The sequence below is a fragment of the Oryzias latipes genome, chromosome 5 (assembly GCF_002234675.1).
Source record: "Oryzias latipes chromosome 5, ASM223467v1".
Classification (NCBI taxonomy): domain Eukaryota; kingdom Metazoa; phylum Chordata; class Actinopteri; order Beloniformes; family Adrianichthyidae; genus Oryzias; species Oryzias latipes.
The window spans coordinates 3,077,508-3,098,584 of record NC_019863.2 but is presented as its reverse complement, the minus strand read 5'-3'; the positions used below and the strand labels follow the sequence as shown (position 1 = coordinate 3,098,584).

The 21,077-nt window shown below is 42.5% G+C and overlaps 3 protein-coding genes across 4 annotated transcripts; 2 read left to right on the top strand and 1 right to left on the bottom strand.

Moving 5' to 3' along the window:
* The first annotated feature begins 745 nt into the window (after window positions 1-745).
* Window positions 746-5,791, top strand: LOC101173295 (ER membrane protein complex subunit 3). 2 transcript variants are annotated; one of them, XM_020703020.2, is made up of 9 exons: window positions 746-1,024; window positions 1,273-1,432; window positions 1,509-1,566; window positions 3,563-3,656; window positions 3,798-3,902; window positions 4,530-4,611; window positions 4,715-4,794; window positions 4,875-4,957; window positions 5,030-5,791. In XM_020703020.2, exons 2-9 carry the CDS (start codon window positions 1,278-1,280, stop codon window positions 5,156-5,158), a joined length of 786 nt encoding a protein of 261 aa, XP_020558679.1. In that variant the 5' UTR covers window positions 746-1,024; window positions 1,273-1,277; the 3' UTR covers window positions 5,159-5,791. The 2 variants fall into 2 exon arrangements, with proteins under 2 accessions (XP_020558679.1, XP_011472953.1); XM_011474651.3 differs by having other exon boundaries at window positions 747-970.
* Window positions 5,792-6,343: 552 nt separating this feature from the next.
* Window positions 6,344-19,037, top strand: usp4 (ubiquitin specific peptidase 4). The gene is made up of 22 exons (XM_004068480.3): window positions 6,344-6,627; window positions 7,610-7,737; window positions 7,836-7,966; window positions 8,047-8,173; window positions 8,255-8,400; window positions 10,172-10,233; window positions 10,377-10,526; window positions 11,137-11,251; window positions 11,384-11,557; window positions 11,650-11,808; window positions 14,438-14,662; window positions 14,755-14,838; window positions 14,932-15,026; window positions 15,111-15,293; window positions 15,384-15,598; window positions 15,670-15,867; window positions 15,964-16,034; window positions 16,108-16,223; window positions 16,299-16,448; window positions 17,166-17,269; window positions 17,520-17,608; window positions 17,710-19,037. Exons 1-22 carry the CDS (start codon window positions 6,359-6,361, stop codon window positions 17,830-17,832), a joined length of 3,114 nt encoding a protein of 1,037 aa, XP_004068528.2. The 5' UTR covers window positions 6,344-6,358; the 3' UTR covers window positions 17,833-19,037.
* A 296-nt stretch (window positions 19,038-19,333) lies between these two features.
* Window positions 19,334-20,544, bottom strand: gpx1 (glutathione peroxidase 1). The gene is made up of 2 exons (XM_004068479.4): window positions 20,276-20,544; window positions 19,334-19,908 (listed from the first exon to the last, which is right to left on the bottom strand). The coding sequence occupies exons 1-2, from the start codon at window positions 20,489-20,491 to the stop codon at window positions 19,558-19,560; spliced, it is 567 nt and encodes a 188-aa protein (XP_004068527.2). The 5' UTR covers window positions 20,492-20,544; the 3' UTR covers window positions 19,334-19,557.
* Between the last annotated feature and the right edge of the window lie 533 nt (window positions 20,545-21,077).

Genomic DNA, 21,077 nt, shown 5'->3' with positions numbered 1-21,077 from the left:
TTTTAGACTTTTGCATATGTTATTGGGGAGATAACTGCCCATAATGTGCATTCATGTTTTGGAGGTTAATACAGTTTGTATTTTTTGTGGAAAGTTGGTGGAGCTGTTGCGCCAGTGACCGAGACAAGGCTCAGCTGTGAAGTTCGCTTACGATTTGATGTTCGACAATATTCTTACTTTACGTTTTCCGAAATGAATTTGGATTAACATTTTTACAGAGGATATTGTGGATTATTCTGTTTGAACGAAATTCTGATAAAATGGTTGTAATGTTTCAGAGCAACAAATAAAAGCCTTTCACAAAATTAGTTTTTGTGTTTGAATTTTTTTAGGACACTTGTCCTGTTTTCCTTTATCTCATTTAATTATCATGGAATATTTTTTAAATTAATATATTTTAAAGCTTTTTTTATAGAATGCCAATAGACTGTAAACTAGAACCAGATAACCTAGAGCAAAAGTCCACTTGAAGATTATTTTATCAAATATATTTGAGCATAAATTTAATTAGACAATAGGAAGTCTACTAAATAAATGATTCAAACTAAATAGGCAATTTTAAAGAAATATATAATATCAGACATAAGTAATTGTTTTATTAGTAGTCGCTGAAAACATCCACTGTTTAAATAGCTTTTAGTTTCCTTTAATTTGTTTGTTTTAGAGAAAAAGTTATAAACTCAGAAGTTATCCCGTTTTTCGGTTTGTTCCTGGTTTAAGGAAGCGGTCATCCAACCTGACACTGACTTCACCTCGATGTCGCAGCTCGGCAGAAACCTGCTGTCATCCCGCAGCGAGCGCGACGCCATGGCTGCAGCGGCGGTTTAGAGCGGACAGACGTTGGAGCCACAGCATTTTCACTACCTCTCCCCGTGAATGTCTTCGGTTTGTCTGGACACGGAGAAAGCCTCTGGAGGTGGTGGCGCCGCGGACGCTCTTCAGCTTCTGTGATCCGGACATCAGGAAGACGGTTAGCTAGCTAGCTGACGCCATTAGCGTTAGCGCCTGCTTCTGATTGTAGCTGGTTGGTAGAAACTCTTTAGACTTTTTTTACATTGTACTTCGCGTACATATGACATGTCCCCGTGTGACTCTTAGCGAGATAGACCTGGTCTGTGTCAATTCCCAGCGTGGCTATGACGTGTACTAGCACAGCTAGCACCGAGGAAGGAATAACCAGTGACTACAGCCTTAAACATTAAGCTACTACACCAGACCAGATGTGTCGGTGACTCTGATTGATCTTTCTGCTTTCTTTGATCCTTCTTCCAGGTGACATGGCGGAACCGGAGCTCCTGTTGGACTCTAACATCAGACTGTGGGTCGTGCTGCCCATCGTCTTCATCACTTTTCTTGTCGGGGTCATTCGCCATTATGTGTCGATTCTGCTGCAGAGCGACAAAAAGTTGACGTTAGAGCAAGTTTCTGACAGGTGCGCCACGTGTTTCTGACGCGGTCTGGTGTCTGTCCTGCCCGTTACTGACGTGCTGCTGTGTGTCCACATCCAGCCAGGTTCTGATCCGGAGCAGAATCCTCAGGGAGAATGGAAAATACATTCCTAAGCAGGTAGGCCACTGACCCCCTCCCCACAAAACAACAAAACCTGTGTGTTGGCTTTTCTGGATCTGACAAGCCTTTGTGCAAAACCATCCAACAGCATTGTAGATGATTTTAGACTTTTACTTTGAAAGGAGATCAATGACATAACAGACCAAAAGCTTAAATCAGCACAGTGTAATGGTAAATGGCGTTTTCCCTTTATAGCGTTTTTCTTCCTACAAGGCCCAAAGCGCTTTACAGTCTCAGGCCCATTCACACAGTCACACACACACACACACACACACATTCGCACACACATTCACACACTGGCGGCGGCTCCGCTGCCAAACACAGGCGCCCGCCTGCCACCATGCTATGGAAGGACAGCAATTGATTGTTAAAGTTGTAGATTTAAAAAAAAAACAACAACTGTTAACTGGACTGTTTTATTATTGGTTTTATATCGGGGGTGGGCAAACATTTTGACTCGTGGTCCACAACGTAGGGACCACAAACCACCATTTTCTACGGTCCAGAGGTTAAAGTTGGTGACCTCAAATGACAGAGCTTCCAATTCTGAACACAGAAATAAATAAAATAGGCCAATAGAAGTCAAAATAAGCAATTCTTTTTAACATTTTACGCCTTACTTTGTTTTTGCTAGAAAACAATGCGCAAACTTGGTCATCACAGGTGGATAAATGGAGGGATTTTGTCTTTAGGTACCACATCCTCCCTAGCTGTGCTCTAAACACCATCAATTTGTCACAGGACATTATTCAAGTGATTCTGCTCTTTTTATTTTTTTAAGATCGTTCAGTTTATGGTATTACATGCTTTACGTCTGCCAGTGCAGTTTATTATTCTGAATTAAGGGCTTGAACCCCTTAAAGCTGCCGTTGGCTCACAAATGTCCGCTGAGTCCACTGTACCTTGTTCCGAATCGAAATCAAAGTAGAAGCTATGCCAGTAAGCCCCGTCACACATATATCAACACTGTAACATTTCCAATGTGGAAACCAGGTTGTTCAATGGTGAAGTGAACACATGCAAACGGCGTGTGCAGTGACGGCCTTTGCAGTATCTACACAAAGAAATGTAGCAGACCAGGAGCAGATGCATGCAGGGATTTGGTCATCCACCTCATAAGAGGAAGAAAACACATGGACTAAAAATATGCTTGAACGTTTATTGAAAATGAATAGAAGTGTTTTATAACAGAACATTTTACATTTTTTTTTGTGTTTCCTGTTTGTTTGTTTTTTAACCCCTGTTTCACATATTGGTTGATGTCCATCAGGGACAAACACAAAATGCTGCGTTCATGTGGTGCAGGAATGATCGGAAGAATGACCGTCCGACTCGGATAACCTAAAAACGTCAGAAAAACAACAAACTTCCAACACCACATCGATGCAGAATGACTTCCTGCACCTTGACGAATGTTCATTTCTTTGTGGTGTTTACCATCATCTACAGGGGAAACTCCAGAATTACACAGAAAATGAAAGAATCAGAGGAGTTACCACTATAAGTATTTCCAGTTTGGCGAGGGGAATGGGTTTATTTTATGGGCACATTGCTGCCCATCCAAAGTGTATTATACCCTCATTATAAACATTTAACTGCAATGTTGTGGGTCTCTTGCCTCCAGAATTCCCCCCCCCTATTTTCCAAAAGGTTTCCTTAATTCGTGAGAAATCCTCTTGGAGAATTTGTAAAAAGTCTTCTAAAACCAATTACTTGTTTACCTACTTACCTACTTTTGATGGAATGAACTTTCTAAATTTGGAATTTTTTCTTGTAAATTTTCTATTAGTGTTTTCTACTGAAATTCTTACTCTGACATCCAAAACAAGTCTAAAACCTAATAATATGATGGTGCTGATATTATATTTTCAAAATGTTAGGTTAAAATTTAATTTTCTTTTCTTTTGGCAAATTTGCAGAAACTATAAAATTGTCTCCCTTTTCACGAAAACCTAACAAAACTGTATTTTCTTTGGATCTTCTTTTCCGTTAGTCTTTTCTGATGAGGAAGTTCTACTTCAATAATCAAGAGGATGGATTTTTTAAGAAGACCAAAAGAAAAGTCGTCCCACCTTCTCCCATGACAGGTACGTCCGCCGACCTAACGTTTCGGATGTCAGGAAGTGATGCGGCTAAACGTAAACGCATCCGATTTACAGAGTGGAGTCTTCACTCAGATCGAATGAACTGAAGGTGTTGTTCGATGCCTTTCGCTCATTTGTTTACAGATCCCAGCATGCTGACAGACATGATGAAAGGCAACGTCACCAATGTCCTTCCCATGATCCTCATTGGCGGCTGGATCAACTGGACTTTCTCTGGATTTGTTACAAGTAATAAGTTTGCACACTTGTCTTTATTTATTTACACTAAGGCTGCAGGATATGAGGACAACACACGATTTGCGATATTGGTGATTAATATTATGATGACGATATAACTTGCGATACCTGAACGAAAAGCAAAACAACTACCGTGAATACGTAATTTCCATTTAACTGTAACAGTTTAATTTAAATAGGAGTCAACACAACTTAAATTGTACTCCAAATGACCCTCGTCTACATAGGAGGTGAGCATCTAACATAACAGGGCTTCATCCGATTGGTCAACAACGTAAAGGGATTTATTTGATTAGTTAAATACTACAAGCTGCCATAAGATTGTTTTAGCACATTTAAGGTAACCATTTATCGCAATTATTGCCAACTTTTGCGATATGTGTATTGCACATTGGAGCCACACTGGAGGCAGGGAGGGTGAAGTGTTTTGCCCAAGGACACAACATCAGTTGACTGGGGGGAGCGGGGATCGAACCGCCGACCCTTCGATCATTGGACAACCTGCTCAACCAACAATAAATTTGTGATTTATTGTGCAGACCTAATTTATACATGTTATAGTCTAACTTTAAGCAGATAAAATATTGTCAAGACTCTGCTTTGTGCTTCTCCCCACAGCAAAGGTTCCCTTTCCCCTCACGTTGCGCTTTAAGCCCATGCTGCAGCAGGGAATAGAGCTGCTCTCTTTGGATGCTTCCTGGTAAATTCCTATTCCAAGATTTACCTATATTGTAAAAAAAGGAAAATATTCTGGAATTAACTGCTGTTTTTTGTTGTTGTGTGCGTTTGTATTCCTGATCTAGGGTGAGCTCTGCTTCCTGGTATTTTCTGAACGTCTTTGGTCTTCGCAGCATGTATTCCTTAATTTTAGGCCAAGATAACGGTAAGAGTACCGAGGTTGTTGTAAAGCGGCTCATTGTTCGCCGCTCTGGCTGCTGACGGGAAGGGATTCCTTCTCCACAGGTGCAGACCAGTCCAGGATCATGCAGGAGCAGATGAGCGGCGCGGCCATGGCCATGCCTGCAGACACAAACAAAGCTTTTAAAGTGAGTACTCGGAGGACTTCTGGAATACAAGACTGTGATGGGATGGATTGGTCATGCATCTTTGTCCCCCAGGCTGAATGGGAGGCACTAGAATTGACCGACCACCAGTGGGCGCTGGAGAGTGTTGAGGAGGACCTCATGAGCAGAGAGCTGGACTTGGATGGCATGTTCAGCAAGGAGCTGCCCACTGGGATCTTCTGAGGGAGCTGCTGTCATACTGAAGAGCCTTTTGGTCATTGCATGGGGTTTGTTTTTGCTGAAGTCCATAAAAGCAGGACAAATTTCTTTAAGTTATGCAATGTTTACAGGTTTATTGTCATTGTCCTTTGTGTTTATTTAACAGTTCATTTCTTCTTGTACCATTTTACCACTCCATTGTAGATTATAAATCATTTAGTTTCTGCTTCCAAGGGTAGAAAAGCAGGGTAGGGACCAGACCACAATGCTTAGGTGTGTTTAGGTATGTTAACAGTTCTGTTGTATAAATCATGTTTTGTATGTGATACATTTAGTTTTCACACAAACCCATTTCTCTTTACTGTGAAAAAGTGTTTCAGTGAAACATCTAAAGGTGGTAAGACGGGAGATTTTTGCCTCCGTCAGCAACATCAGATAATATGTGGAGAGCGAGACGTCTTCTATTTATAAATCCTCGATCTCCTCATCACCAAGTTAGTTGGACAGTCCATTTTGTCGGGAAATATTTGTCATTCATTTCAAAATTCCTGTCTATCATTCTAAAAGCTTTTAATTTTTTTTAGAGTTACAGTCACTGTGTGAATTTTTTTTCTTACCGCTGAAAACAAAATAAAGTTCTTCAGAATCCACATCAAATGTCTGCACCTCATTTAATCCTTTTTGCCAAGATAAGAGTTCTACTTTCAGGTAAACCTATTATCTCTCCTTATGCAGGGAAATAAATCAATCCATACTTATTTATGAACATGCCCTGAAGAAAACGCATAGATGCCAATCATGGCATTCATGAGATGTTAATGATCAAAGCCATACTGGAAACGCTTTGTGCCTGCAGGCAGACTAACACTGGAGAGATGAGGAAATTGGGTTGTCACAGACAAAAGCTAAAATGTTTGGTTTTCTTTGTGAGTTTTTGGTGGTGCCTTCAATAAATAACACTGCTGGTTTGGATTCGACTATGTAAAAATCACAACTCATAGTCTGCATTTGGCAAATAGATCATCATTGCATTTAAGGAAAGGAGAAGGAAACAGAAAAACTAACCATCTTGTCCTCCCATTTCTTTTTTTCCAAACAACCAAAGATGAATGCTTTCAAACATAAAAATATATTTCTACGGTATCAATCTGTTGAACTGAATGTAACCTAAGTATTATTATTATTATGTGATCATAACTTGTATTTTGTGCCATCTCATCCAGCATGTCAGAGGGAGAGGGAGGTTTGTTATTCGGGCCGCCTATGGGCGGAAGAACGCTCCTGGTTCCCCAGGCGCTCGTGCTTGTCATAGCGCGTGCACTCTACCGGTACATCAGTTGCATGATGGCCGAAGGAGGCGGACCCGAGTCGGGTAGCGCGGCGGACTCCGACTCGGAGCCGGTAACCGCACAGATACCGACCCCTTCATCCGAAAGTCAGAAGCAAACCATTGGATCACTTCTGAAAACACCTTTGAAAAAGGGCGACGAGTGGTAAGAATGGCGAACCTTTAGCACCTGACTCGGTTAGCTCTGCTAGCTTACGAGAAACAGGAAGTGCAGACATGCTAAGTAAGGTTAGCATCGAAGACTTCAACGACAGGATGAAACGGAAAGCGGTTAGCAGGCTAATGTTCACACGATTAGCATGCTAGCTGCTAATAAGTCAAGATTTACCATTTCGGTACAACGTACTGTCGTTGGACTGAAAAAGCTGAATCCTAGTCTTTGAAAGGTTTCCCTGCCCATGTTCTTCTGTATTTTGTACTTGAATTCTGACATGTTTTGGGGAGTATTGAAGCCAGCCGATCATGATGATCTGGCTGTTGTTGTTCGGGGTAGGCCTCTGATTGACTCCCATTCTACTTAAACTTAAAGCACTTTGTTATAGGTGGCAAGTAAGTTTCTACTGGGACATGAGAAAGAACGCCACGTCCTGTTAGTAGTGACATTTCTGCTTTAGCTCCTTCGAACTTCTTTGTAATATTAATTAGTTTATTAGCTAAAAATGCTATTAGGGCGGACTAAGTGAAAGGAAGGCACTGCACCATCAGATATTATCTTCTTGGCTTCAAGTAATTATGTAACATGGTAAGCCAGCAAATTCTTAGTCTGTGGGTGTGGTTATTATTCCTTGTATTTTGTTTTGTTAATCATGAGATTGACTTGGTTTTTAACAGTATAAATAAGTCAGAGAAAGCCTATTAACCTAAGGAGATTCTTTACATTAGATTAAGTCAAACTGGCTTTCTGTTACTATATATGTAAATGCTAAGGTACTTTGTTGTTTCTTAATGTTCCAAGTAAGAACTTGAAGTACAGTGTCCACCCACCACTTTGCTCCCTAATGTTTTTCTATCCAGATAAACTAAAGTGAAATAAAACAACTGCAGGTTAAAAGACAAACTATTCCGAATGCCCAGATGTGATGAAGTGCTATAGATGTTTTTCTTAACCGGTCACCTTTGTCGTTTAGGTTTCTTATAGACAGTCGGTGGTTCAAACAGTGGAAAAAGTATGTGGGATTTGACAGTTGGGATATGTACAACGTTGGCGAACGCAGCCTCTATCCAGGACCAATTGATAACTCGGGGCTGTTCTCAGGTAAACCTGCTTCTTGTAAAAACATAAACATTTGTTGGTTTTCATTTTTACTTTATTCGTGACAGATAAAAGTTGTACTCGTGTTTTTCTCTTTAAAGACCAAGAGACCCAAGCTCTTAAAGAGCACCTCATAGATGAGCTGGACTATGTTTTAGTGCCCACTGAGGCGTGGAATAAGCTTGTCAGCTGGTATGGCTGTCTGGAAGGCCAAAGACCCATCGTCAGGAAGGTAATGCCGTAGAAATGGGGCTGTGTTATAATGCTGAATGTGTTGACAGCTCTTCCAAATGTCTCCTTCTTTTTCCCTAGGTGGTTGAGCATGGCATGTTTGTTAAGCACTGTAAAGTGGAAGTCTATTTGCTGGAGCTCAACTTGTGTGAGAATGACAACATGGACAACGTTGTAACACGCCATTTTAGCAAAGCAGATACTATAGGTGAGGTCATCACAATTTTGACTTTAGCCACGGGTAAGCAGCGTCTCCTCTCACTGTTTATCATGCTTTTTATGTTTTCAGACACTATAGAGAAGGAGATGCGGACGTTGTTTGAAATCCCATCAGAGAAAGAGACCAGACTCTGGAACAAATACATGAGCAACACCTATGAGCAACTGAACAAGCCAGACAGCACTGTACAGGACGCCGGGCTTTTTCAGGGACAGGTAAGGAAAACCAGCAGGATTTAAGTCACACATGTAACTGCTACGCATGTTTAATGCACTCCCATAATCAGTCCTGAATAGGGGTGTGTATTGGCAAGAGTCTGGCGATAGGATACGTATCCCGATATTGTCATGGAACACATTTGTTCTCTTTCTTTTAAAAATATGACTTAGAAAAAACTCTACCTGAATTTCAATACGTCTTTCATTGTAATAAAATGGTCAAATTGAGTTTATTTAATGATCACAATGTTAAGTTCTGCAACTGTATCTCATATATAAGTCGCTTTAACCCAGGCAAATTTGTAGTGCTTTTGTTTTGATAACTTAAAATCTAGAAAGGGAACATTCAACATTTTCTGATTTCCACAACAAAATATATTTCAATATATTAAAAATAAAGAATGAATGTGCCTTAACCAATAATGTTCCAAAAGTATGATTGGGGAAATAAAGCGCTTTTTATTTTAAATATATCTTAATGTAGCTTCTCCAGTACTTTGAAACGGTTCAGAAAAAATAAAGGTAAAAACAAAATACTAATTCTTTCAGGAACAATAAAGTGTGATGATGACGCTGCGTGACAGGATGAAGGAGAGTTGTTTTAATGTGGCGAAGATGCTTTGTTTACACATCTGCACTGCAGCCACGCTTTCTCATGCGGAAATAAACTAACGCTTATCGCCTCGATGTCAGCATTTTTTCGATCAGGTCGCTAAACTAGAATCCATTGCTGGGAGGTTCTGCAGGCCCACTTTGGTTGATGCTAAGTGCATTATCCTATCAGCCGCTGTGCAGCTGCACTGCTTCAGTCGTTCTTATCGGAGTCCACTACAAAGCACCACAATCCGCGTTACCATGTTGATACGGGCAGCAACATGGCACAGAGCTTCAGTTCGGTATCCATCCCAAGTAAAAACTAAGTAGTTCATGTCTCATAACAACGAAACAAGCTGCCTCCAGCTGCGGTCTTCCTGTTTTGTGCAGAGTAGAGCTGCTCAAAGAGGCTCCTTGTTCTCTGCTACCAACTAGCGGTCGGAGGGCAAAGTGGAAAACAAGAGTCAGGCACTAAAGGACGTTCAGAAATAATTACATAAAAATCGTCCTGGCAGCATTTTGAATTGATACAAGTATCGCCAAATTAACTATCGCGATATATTACCGAATCAATTTTTTCTAACACCCCTAGTCCTGAAGTGCAACATTTGACTGAGTCCGTTGGGAGAGGTTGGACATAAAGTTGTTGCATCTATCCTGCTGCACTGCATTGTAAGCATTTTTTTATTGTGTGGTTCTGCAAACATTGATGGTCGTGGTTTGAATCCCGTCTTGGATCTTCCTGTGTGGAGTTTGCATGTTCTCCTCATGCATGTGTGGGTTTTCTCCGGCTTCCTCCCATAGTCCAAAAACATGTTTCTTAGGGCAATTTAGGTTACTCTACAATATCACCAGGTGTGTGTGAGTGAGTGTGTGGCCTGCGACAGACTGGCAATCCGTCCAGGGTGTACCGGCCTTCGCCCAACGTTAACAGAGACAATTCCAGCAACCCGAAAGGGATAAAGTGGGTTAAGTGGATGGATGATGGTCTCGGAGAACAGAAAAGGGATTCTTCTTTGGTTCACATAACTTTGAAGTAGAGTCAAACACGTTTTCACATCATGCCTTAAACATTAATTGTGTTGGTGTAAAATTCTTTTGCATTTTCAGTATTTAATTTTTAAAAAAAGTCTTGTGCGACAATAAGTTTATGAAGCCCTGCATATTTACACAGGTGCTTGTGATCGAGCGCAGAAATGAGGACGGCACTTGGCCCAGACAGGCTTCACACCCCAAGTGAGTAAACGGCCACTGTTTTAGTTGGTGAAGACAAATGTGTTTCCTCCAGTCCCCCAGCTGGACGTGCTTGAATGTGCAGAGACATTGTTAGTGATTTTGGAATCTACAAAGTTAGAATTTGTTTTTGTTTTGATGGTTAGATCCAGTACAACGCCATCCAGAAATTTCTCTACCTCCCCAAAGCTGTCTTCAAATTCGTCCATGAGTATATCACCAACTGCAACCAATGGAGACAGCAGCTGTAGCCCTGGATACACACTAAACAACAGCAGCACTTCCTCTAGCAACAGGTACCACACTTCCTCCTTCACCTCACTTATCTTCAGTTGCAAAGTTTGGGAATATTTGTACATTTTGTTACCAATTTCTAAGCGAGCTAGTATGAAATGTCTGAAGTTATGTAGCTATGTGATCATATGATAACCATCCATGATTATTTTATTTGTTTTTATTTATTTGGAAGGTTTTATTGGTTAACGTTTTAGACACGTTGCCATCAGGGTTCACTCTTTAGAAAAAAGAACTGGTAAAGCTGTTTTTGATGTTTGAAAAGTATTTGCTTTTATTAAATATTTACTAAATATTTCATTATTTATGCTCTGCTTTGGAAAGCAGAGCATAAATATGATGATGTATATCTTTTTTTTAAGTCTGTTGTATTTGATCATTTTTCCCTTTATCTGTATGAATAAACAAAAGATTTTCTTTACAAAGTTTAAGTTTATTTGGTTAAAACTGGAGCATATTCATTCCTATGAAACATTGAATCAGTTGTAAATGCTGGAAATCTGAGAAGTGCCAGAGTTTGAGCCTGCTAGTCCTTTATTTTTGTTTTTATTAACTTTGTGAGGTTTTTGTAACCTTCGGGGAACAAGAGTAACAGATCTTTTCTCCACACAGGTTGGGGAGCTACAACTCGTATAACTCGTACAGCTACAGAGAATCCCAAGCACAGCCTGGCCTTTGCGGTCTCAGTAATTTGGGGAACACATGCTTCATGAACTCTGCTCTCCAGGTATTTAAAAACTGAAATAAAAAACCTATTAAACCAATGTCTTTTAATTAAAAAATGTTAAAGCAATAGCATTGTTTTAAACCTTTTGAGTAATTATTATTAACTTGTTCTGAACTTCCCCTCTGCCTCCAGTGCCTGAGCAATGCACCTCCCCTCACAGAGTACTTCCTGGATGACCAGTACGAGGCAGAGATTAACCGTGAGAATCCGCTGGGAATGAGGGGCGAGATCGCCGAGGCCTACGCAGACCTCGTAAAGCAGATGTGGCTGAGCCGCAGCAGTTATGTGGCACCACGGACGTTTAAAGTGAGTTTTTTTTAAGCAGCTATTTCAGGGAAGGATGTCGAAAGGGCAAAAATGATTATGAAGTCACCGTTGTGGTTTGTCCTCCTCTCCAGACGCAGGTTGGGCGATTTGCTCCTCAGTTTTCAGGGTACCAGCAGCAAGACTCGCAAGAGTTGCTGGCCTTTTTGCTGGACGGACTCCATGAAGATCTGAACCGTGTCAAAAAGAAGCCTTACCTCGCCCTAAGAGATGCCGAGGGCCGTGAAGACGAGGTGAAACTCTTTCAATACTCGCATGATGGTTTTTTTCCCCGGGTTGTAACCAGCTCATCTAGATGAGCTTTGATTCTGATTGAAGATGGTTGTCCACACAAGTTATCCTGGATGGTGTCAGTAACAACCAATTGGTGTTGGCAGATGTTGTCCTCCTCAGTGCAGTGGTTACAGAAACGGGTGATGAAAGTGCTCCAGAATTATTCTGTGTTTGTGTGTCCCCTGTCGCCCCCCCACAGAATACGGCTTATTCTTCTTTGACACCTTTACCTGAAGGAGAACGGCTTTCTGTCATCAAAACCATTCGTTTCCCTCTGAGTCTTTTTAATGCACGATGTTTGTAATTAAGGGACGTTCCTTTACAATTAAAGCCGGATTTAGTATCTGATTCTACTGACATCCAGAATGCTAGAAAACATTCAACCCATTGTTTTCCTGTTTCTCCTTATGTCTTCGTTAAATTATCTTCACCATTTTTTGCCGCTTAACTCTAACTCTCTCTCTCTTTAACTTTATAATTTTCCATCTATTTTAACCGTTCAACTATTAAAGTTCAGCTCTTTCAGCTTTTTCCAGCTGTGACTTTTGATCCTTCAAATCCTTGAACTTTTCCAGATATTCCAGGATTTTTGCCTCCATGGAAATCCATGGGGAATCCTTGGTGCAGAGGCTCCCTGGTTCGAGACCCGGCGCTGGCATTTTTCACAAAATATCTTTTTTGTTATTGTGCTGTTTTCACTTGATTTATGGTCAACTTTGATCATTTCTTTCTTTCTTTAAATTATTTTGTGCCAATTATTACCCTTTAAGTTTCATTTTCATTCAGCAATATAGCATCAACCCTGCATCTTCTTCTGGAAATGCAGCTCCTAGTTTTCCAATTGTTCTCTCAAAAACCACTTTGGCCTCGTGAACCCTCATTTGAAGACGGCTTCTTTTGACCTCTTTGCTGCCCTTGATCTGTTGTTCAGAAGTCCTCCTAACCTTTATTTCCTTCCTCATCCTCAGTGTTCAAAAGCTCTGGTGTAAGAAATGATACGAATGGATTTCTATCAAAAGGAAGTGGAAAGCTCGTGACATTAACCATTGTAAACACTTTGTTTTGGTTTCATTCTGCCTTTTCATGAGTTGCATGTGGAGTTTTAGTGTTGCATTCGAGATGCATTTCACTGTGTTCTGCCTCCTGAATGGCTGATCTTGTCCAACAACTTCTGTACAGAAATGCGGCACGTGCAGCTCGCTGGAGTTACATTCCTCTTCATCAAGATCAGACTTTACTTAACATTTGATTATTCTGGACTTATTTCTCTGTGAATGTTTGAGCTTTGAAAGTTTAAACGAGAGAGAAAAGTGTGAGTGTTCATTTCAAATAACCACTTGAAAAATGGTGATTTGTGTGACTCCGTTGGGTTGAAGTTTCTCCTCAGGAAATGGGCTTGTGTTTGTCTTTGGTCTTACATCTTGTTGGTAGGAAGTTAGTGGCATCTTTGCAGCTTCAGAATGTGAGGTCCTTTTCTTTAAGCTCCAATCTAATTCCTGACCTTGTTCTTATAAACCTTTGGTTATTGATGCCATCCAGACCGTGTCATCAACCACACTGGCCTCCACCACAGAGGGTCTTGCTGCAGCAATTTGGGAATCAAGCTCCAACTTCTCCTTTTTCTTCTGTCTCTTTTTGCAGTCCGACTTTCTCCTCTTGAGCCTCCAAGTCCTCCTTTTGTTTAAGATGAAATGTTTTCCACTCATACCGCTTTCTCAACTTTTGCTGTCAGACAGAGGAATGCTGGAGACAAATGCAGCACGACCACTTCACTTACATCGCACCAATGTCACATCATGGTGCTGTGATTTGTCATCATCATCTTCAACATCAGATTTAACATTCTTACCCATCACAAAATTATTTGTGTTCAATCTTTAATTTTATTTTTTATAAAAGCATTTTTTCCAGACATTTCTAACTGAAGGCATCCTTGTTTTCCTCACTCATCTTCAGGAAAATGAGGAAGCAGTGTGTTGAGAGCTTCAGCAGGACTTTGACGCGACCTTCTGAACATTTTGAAATCTTTGTGGATTACATGAATGTTTTTTTTTCCTCTCTGTCCTGTTGAAGCCTTTCTGATTGCTGTCAGAGCTGGATCTTATCGTTCCTCTAGATTCCGGTTCAGCAGGAACATCTTGAATGTTTGTGTCATTAGTTTCCACAGCAGCCCTTTGAGTTTTCTTTATTTCTCACTAAACGGCAACCCTCCGCATTAATCCAAAGTCACCGTCCATATGGGGAGAAATGACCATGAACTGCACTCGATGCCAAATGTATGATGGTGCCAGAGAGGCCATTTATGTCCACCTGGTGCGTCCGTGGTGGGAATGTGTTGTTATCAGACCTGAGGAGGTTTATTCTGGGACATTCATCTTCCATTTCTACCCACTTTGGTATCTAAAAAAAACCAAAAGTGTAAATTCAAAAATGATGCAAGAATTGGATGTGTTTTAGTTTGGAAAGTCTGCACTCTCTTATGGAACCAAAGGAACAATTTCAACTTTGTGTTGTTCTCCTCTGATTTCACACTTTGTCTGTAGATTAGAAACTTATTAATGTCTATTTTCCATTGTTGTGGAATTGCAGATTGTTGCCAAGGAGGCCTGGAAAAACCACCGCTTACGCAACGACTCTGTAATAGTTGATATTTTCCACGGACTCTTTAAATCCACGTTGGTGTGTCCGGTGTGCTCCAAGGTGTCGGTCACCTTTGACCCGTTCTGCTACCTCACATTGCCTCTGCCTATGAAGAAGGACCGGACCATGGAGGTGTTCCTGGTTCGGTCAGATCCTCAGTCCAAACCTACTCAAGTGAGTCCTGGTTATACCAAAGCCTTTCTGTACTGGGAGTCGGGGAGAATCCTGTGAGAGTTGTGTCAGACTGACGTTTGTTCGTCTCCCAGTATCGAGCGGTCGTCCCCAAACTGGGCACTGTGGCAGACCTTTGCAGTGCCTTGTCCAAACTCTGTGGAATCCCTCCGGAAAATGTTAGTATCATTCTTTTTTATTGCAACAATAGTTTTTGTTGATTTGAGCTGAGAAAATGGTTTGCTGAGTAGACCACTCTGTCACCCTCTTAGATGGTTGTGGCTGACGTTTACAATCATAGGTTCCACAAAATTTACAGACGAGACGACGGCCTCAACCAAATCATGGAAAAGGACGACATATTTGTGTAAGTCCTTTCGGTTGGTGAAAGGTTTCAAGCGGCTGATGCTGTTGGCTCCTCGTTGAAATGGGATGCGTTTGCTCGCTGCAGGTACGAGGTGCAGGAGGAGGACAGTGAACGGATGAATTTGCCTGTATACTTAAGGGAGCGCCAGTCCAAGCATGCTGCAAGCTCCAGTAGCACCTTGCTGTTTGGCCAGCCTTTACTCATCACCGTTCCCAGACACAACCTCACAGCAGACGTCTTATACGACAAGATACTGGAGAGGATTGGGTAAGAAGGAATTGTGTGGGTGCTGAGAAACAATTCCACACAATAATGCAAGCTGTTTGTTAGTTTATTGTATCCTGTTCTTTGATGTAGGCGCTATGTAAAGCCTTCCCAGAGTCCCAACAGTGAAAGTAAGGCATCAGCCTCTGCAACTGTGACCAACTGCAACCAAGCCCCTGAAAGCTCCACGGCATCTTGTCTGGGTGGGTGCAGCAGCCCCTTGTCGGATGGAGCCTCCTGCAGTGCCAGCTCCAGCAATGACAGCAACCATTCAGGGAGCGGCAACAAAGCCAACGGGGTCTATGATGGTGAGGACCGGACGGAAGGACACGGCTGTCTCACAAATGGACACCCTAGTGACATGTCTGTCTCTGTTCAGGTGAAGAGGAGGCCATGGACCACCAGGTGAGTCCTGAACCTGAGAATGGTCTGTCTGAAGAAGAGGAGGAAACATCTGACTTGGAAAATGGCTCAAAGGGCCAGAAGACAAAGCTATTCACTTTCAGCGTAGTCAACTTTTACGGAACAGCCAACATCAGCTCGCTACCTTGTGAAGGAAATGTCCTCAAACTCAATCGTTAGTGTTGATGTTTCACGCTTCAAATGAAATGGGCAGTTCAGCTTTTTTTTAATGCGGTTTGTCAACAGCATCTCCTGTTTCTCGTCCATGCAGCTCATTCCACCATAGCCATCGACTGGGACACGGAGTCAAAGAAGCTGTTCTACGACGAGCAGGAAGCAGAGGTCAGGGCCTTGATAGCTTTCAAATAGCCACATGCAAACGGCCTATTTATAGCTGTGTACATGTTGTGTGTAGGCCTATGAAAAGCACGAGAGCATGCTGCAGCCCCAGAAAAAGAAAACCACCGTGGCTTTGAGGGATTGCATTGAGCTCTTCACCACCATGGAGACGCTGGGAGAACACGACCCCTGGTGAGAACTCTTCAGCATCAAAAAGTTCCAGATGTTTCTACTGCCTTCAGCAGCTAATCTGTTTTTTATACATAGGTATTGTCCAACGTGTAAGAAACACCAACAAGCCACAAAAAAGTTTGACCTGTGGTCTTTGCCTCGCATTCTGGTCGTTCATCTGAAGCGTTTCTCCTACAACCGATGCTGGAGGGACAAGCTGGACACGGTGGTGGACTTTCCTATTAGGTATGGTGGGATAACTCAAGACTCTCAGGTTGCATTCATACCAAACGCGATTTGGCGGTTCAACACTCAATTACCCCCCCCCCTGACCTCAGATTGCTTTGCTGTGGTACATGGCGCTCAGAAATCTGTCAGTGTTTAGGTAAGGCCTTTGATAATCTAGCAGAGATTGGTGGATTCTTAGAGGACTGTGTTAAAGTCGGAGCCCCGAGGAGTGATGCGTACTTTCCTTTCACTGTGGAAAAAAGTGATAGTTTAGTTTCCTTCTTACTATTACGTTCCTTTTTGAAATAAAAACTTATTTTCCTTTCTTCAACCAGAGGTGGTTCTGCAGCTGCAGGTTGCAGACCCCTCCACTAGAGGGAGCTATGTACAGTTCACCTGAACCAGAAATCTCTCACGGAAACGCATCTTTCCAGAACTGTGCTTCATTGTGGGGTTCTTGTGCAACACTTCAGAGAACAGATAACGCTGTAATCTGTTTGCTTCTATTATTTTATGGCCGTTTGAAAGAGCCTTTCACGCCGCTCCCCACCCCTCCCCCACCCCCCGCGTTTGCTCAACACAAAACATCCTCAGTTGTAAAAGAGGAACTTAACCACATGACCAGGAAACGAGATCAGAGTGACTCCAAACTCTGCTCAGTCCTACTCTTCCTCATTAAATCTACATGAGTTTTGGTTTCAGCCTAACTGTCTTTTTGTTTTCTTTCTTTTTCAGAGATCTAAACATGTCCGAGTTTGTTTGTGACCCAAAGGCGAGCCCCTACATCTATGACCTCATTGCTGTGTCCAACCACTATGGAGGAATGGGAGGAGGCCACTGTGAGTCCCTGCTTATACTCCAGCCTCCTTTAAATAGCTGAATGAAAAACACATGAGGCAGGTTAAACCCATGAAACAGCAAAGAAACGTTATCACAGAAACTAGCCGCCATGGTAGAAACCTGTAGCTGTCTTCACTTCTGAGGGACCGTTGTGTTTCCTCAGCGTCTGTTTCTTTATCTAGTTAAGATCTTCCTTTCTTCCATCGTAAATGAGTGACCTGAACCAAAGTCTAACCTTTGTGTGAACAGACACCGCCTACGCCAAGAATAAACTGGACGGAAAGTGGTATTATTTTGACGACAGCAGCGTCTCCTCGGCCACAGACGACCAGATTGTGGTGCGTTCCTCTTTAAATTGGTGTTTTGGGAGGGCAGGCCTTGGCCCTGCTGGTGTTGAATGTCCATGTTGAGTAACTGTATCCCTCCTGTCGGTCTGCAGACTAAAGCGGCCTACGTGCTCTTCTATCAGCGCAGAGACGAGGACGCTCCCTCCAAAAGTCCGCCTTCGGCGTCGTTGGGAGCATCTCCGGAGGCCGCCGACGACCGCATGGACACAAACTGAGAGGCTCAAAGGGAGACGGACACGCACGGGGCGAACGGACACGTGGACACGCACACCATGCTTCTGTAGTGACGGACGGCTCCACAGACTTTTTATTAACCCCACCCTCCGCTTGAATCTGTCTTGTGATTTTTGGCTAAAGCCAACAGCCTGGAAGGAGCGGACGGTCTGCTGATTTATAGTTTTACTAGTTCCAAACTAAGAGGAATGTAGATTCTCTCACTGGATGATCATATTGTTAAAGTGCCCTCATATGTATAGATAAAAGGTTTGTTTCCCACAAAAATATTCTGAGATACTTAGAGAAAAAAGCCAAATGCACATTGTTTGAACCAAAGCGTTCGGAGATATTTATGTGAAAAATAAAGCAGAAATCAGCCAGATGCTGGCGCTGTGCCTAGATTGTCCTTGCTACGTGAAATGCAATCCTTTTCTAAAGGGAGGTGTGCGCTCAAAAGGAAACGAGTGACTCCTGAGGCCGAACTGTGGTTCAGCGGGACGCCCGGGAGGGGAGGGGCTCAGACCGCTTCAGCAGGTGACCCGCAGGAGCTGTTTTTGATCAGAATGAGAGAAAAACTGCAGAAAACAAGCAGGCAGGCGCCTTCCTGTGTTTAAAGGTAAATATCAACCTGCTGTATGCAGACGCCACAGAACTGGACGCTGTGGCCCACAGCATCCAAGGATGTGACGTGGGACACCTTCAGATCTTTTAGCTTGGTTCTATGCACACATGGACTGCTGCTTAGTTCTGTACAATAATGTACAGAGAAGCCATGTTCAAAACACACTGGCTAAAACAAGATAAACCAGGATGAACCGATGCTTTGATGAAACCTCGACTCGCTCCTTGACACGAGCAACTATCTGCTCATCTGATCTGGACTAAACAAGATCTTGACAGGAACAAACATTTGCATGATTTACAAACCGTTTAACTTTTTGTTTTCCTCTGAATTGCATAGAAAAAACTAAATCCAATCAAATCATGTTCATTATTTATAATGAAGGCAGTTTCCAGTTAAAATGTCAACTTTTCTTTTGCGTCAGAATAAACTGATCTAGAAAAGCTTCGTCACATCTGCCGTGAGTTTTTTTTCCCGTTTTATTAAAATGATCCGAAAACAGTTGAAGTCATCCTCTGAACCCAGTTTGTTTTTTAATTGAGAAATATTTCAGTTAATGTTGCAATAAAGTCCTGAAGCCTCAACCAAGTTGGTTTGCTTGTGTACTTTAGAATTTGAAATGTGGCTGTGCCGTCAGCGCAGCACAGATTGCATATCAGCTCCTTACCAAAGAGGCCATTCTGTTCAAACACTGCCTCCATTGTTGGATCCTCTTTACCAGCAGGTGAAGCAACCAAAAAAACCACCCAGTCATGCTGACTTCACAGGCTGGATTAGTGTTGGCACCAACCCAGAGGAGACGAGCATGTGGTGGGAATGACTGGTTTACCTGCTGATGACTGTTATCCCGTCCCAGGACTCATTCAGGCAGCACAACATTTGGTCACAAACATTTATTGGTCCTCAAAAAAACACCACAACTGTGCTTTACATGCAGCCAATGCAGCTGAAAACGTTTGAACCTTTCCATGTCATCAGACGCCCTCCTCACTCGCTTTCAGAGGATGTCTTCATGTAGTAAAGGAACAAAGCAGCCATCGAATGCAGGGAAGCACAGGTGGAGTTGGAGGGAGGGAGGGAAGCACTGGACGGCTTGAAGATGTTACTTGGTTTGGCTGAGGAGCTTCTTGATGTCTCCTTCCACGTCGCTGGTGAGGAACCTCCTGCTGTACCGCTTGAACGGCGTCCCATCCGGCCCCACCAGGAACTTCTCAAAGTTCCAGGCCACGTCGTTTCTGCACACCGGGCTCCAGATGATGAACTTGGGGTCGGTCATCAGGGGTGCGGGGTCATCGCTGGGGGTGGGGAGCTGCTCCCTCAGAAAGGCAAACAAAGGGTGGGCATCCTTCCCGTTCACATCCACCTTCTCCAAGAGCTGGAACTTTGGCTCGAAGCCATTCCCGGGACGGACGTGCTTCAGGGACAGCAGGATTTCTTCATTCTTGCAGTTCTCCTGTGGGTCGATCATTAACAGTTTATGAATGTGCCGCCTTTCATCTGGTTTGTGAATGCGAGGACCATGATCCACACAAACTTAAAGCATGTTTTTGGTCTCATCAATCACCCATCATCAGATAGGGAATAATTCATAAAGTCAAACCTGGAACAAAAATCCCCCCCAAAACAAGTCTTCAAAACAGTTCATAGAAAACACGTTTATTCATAATTCTAGGCATTATTACTCTCGTGTGAACAAAGTATTTTGGTTGAATACATTTGCATGATGATGTTCAGGCTGGATAACTTGCAAGTTCATGACAAAATGCACATTATGTGGCCACTTTAAGAAAGCATGACGGTTGACGCTGCTGCCGGCTTACCTGATGGCCGAACTGATTACAGGGAACTCCCAGGATCACGAGCCCCTTGCTGGCGTAGCGCTCGTGGAGCTCGTTCATCTGGGTGTAATCCCTGGTGGTCGTGCCTCAGAGAGACGCCACATTCTCTATGAGGACAACTTTCCCCTGCAAGACCGAGAAATTGAATATTTCTCCGGATAACAGTTTAGCGGTGAGGCTGTAGAACTTGGAAGCCATTCTTCTTGATCTTGACCGCCGAAAAGTTGTGTTTCTCCGCCTCCTCCGTCACTGTATAAATATCGAAGATCACATGACGACTGTCAAGATAGTTCCCCCCATCGTGCACTCTGCGCATGCGTTCTCAAGAATTTTTAAAAGAGAGGTAAGTGTTCTTATCCTATAAATCAACACGTTGTTTTTTCTTTCGGTTATTAAAGCAGATTATAAAGAGATAGATTTGTCTGTCTCATTGACTGGAATCATTGTTACCAAAATATAATGTTGTAAATAGTTATGCTAATGTCATGCACAACTTACTTTCGGGATATTCTTTATTAATAAAATTTTAAATGTATATATATAGTAAATATTTTAAACACACGCGGAATATAAAGCCATCTTGTCAAGCAGTAAAAGTAAGTTTTTGGACGAAACAAAGAAAGCATCATGTAGACATCTTGTTTAAGAATACTCTTTGATCCATTAAACATGTTTGTTACTCATGTTCATCAGCGTAGAGCGGCAAAATGTTTCATCAGTGGTTTTGCAAACACCCCACCCATCAGTGCTCAACCGTTAACTAAAACAAGCGCACTTGACATTA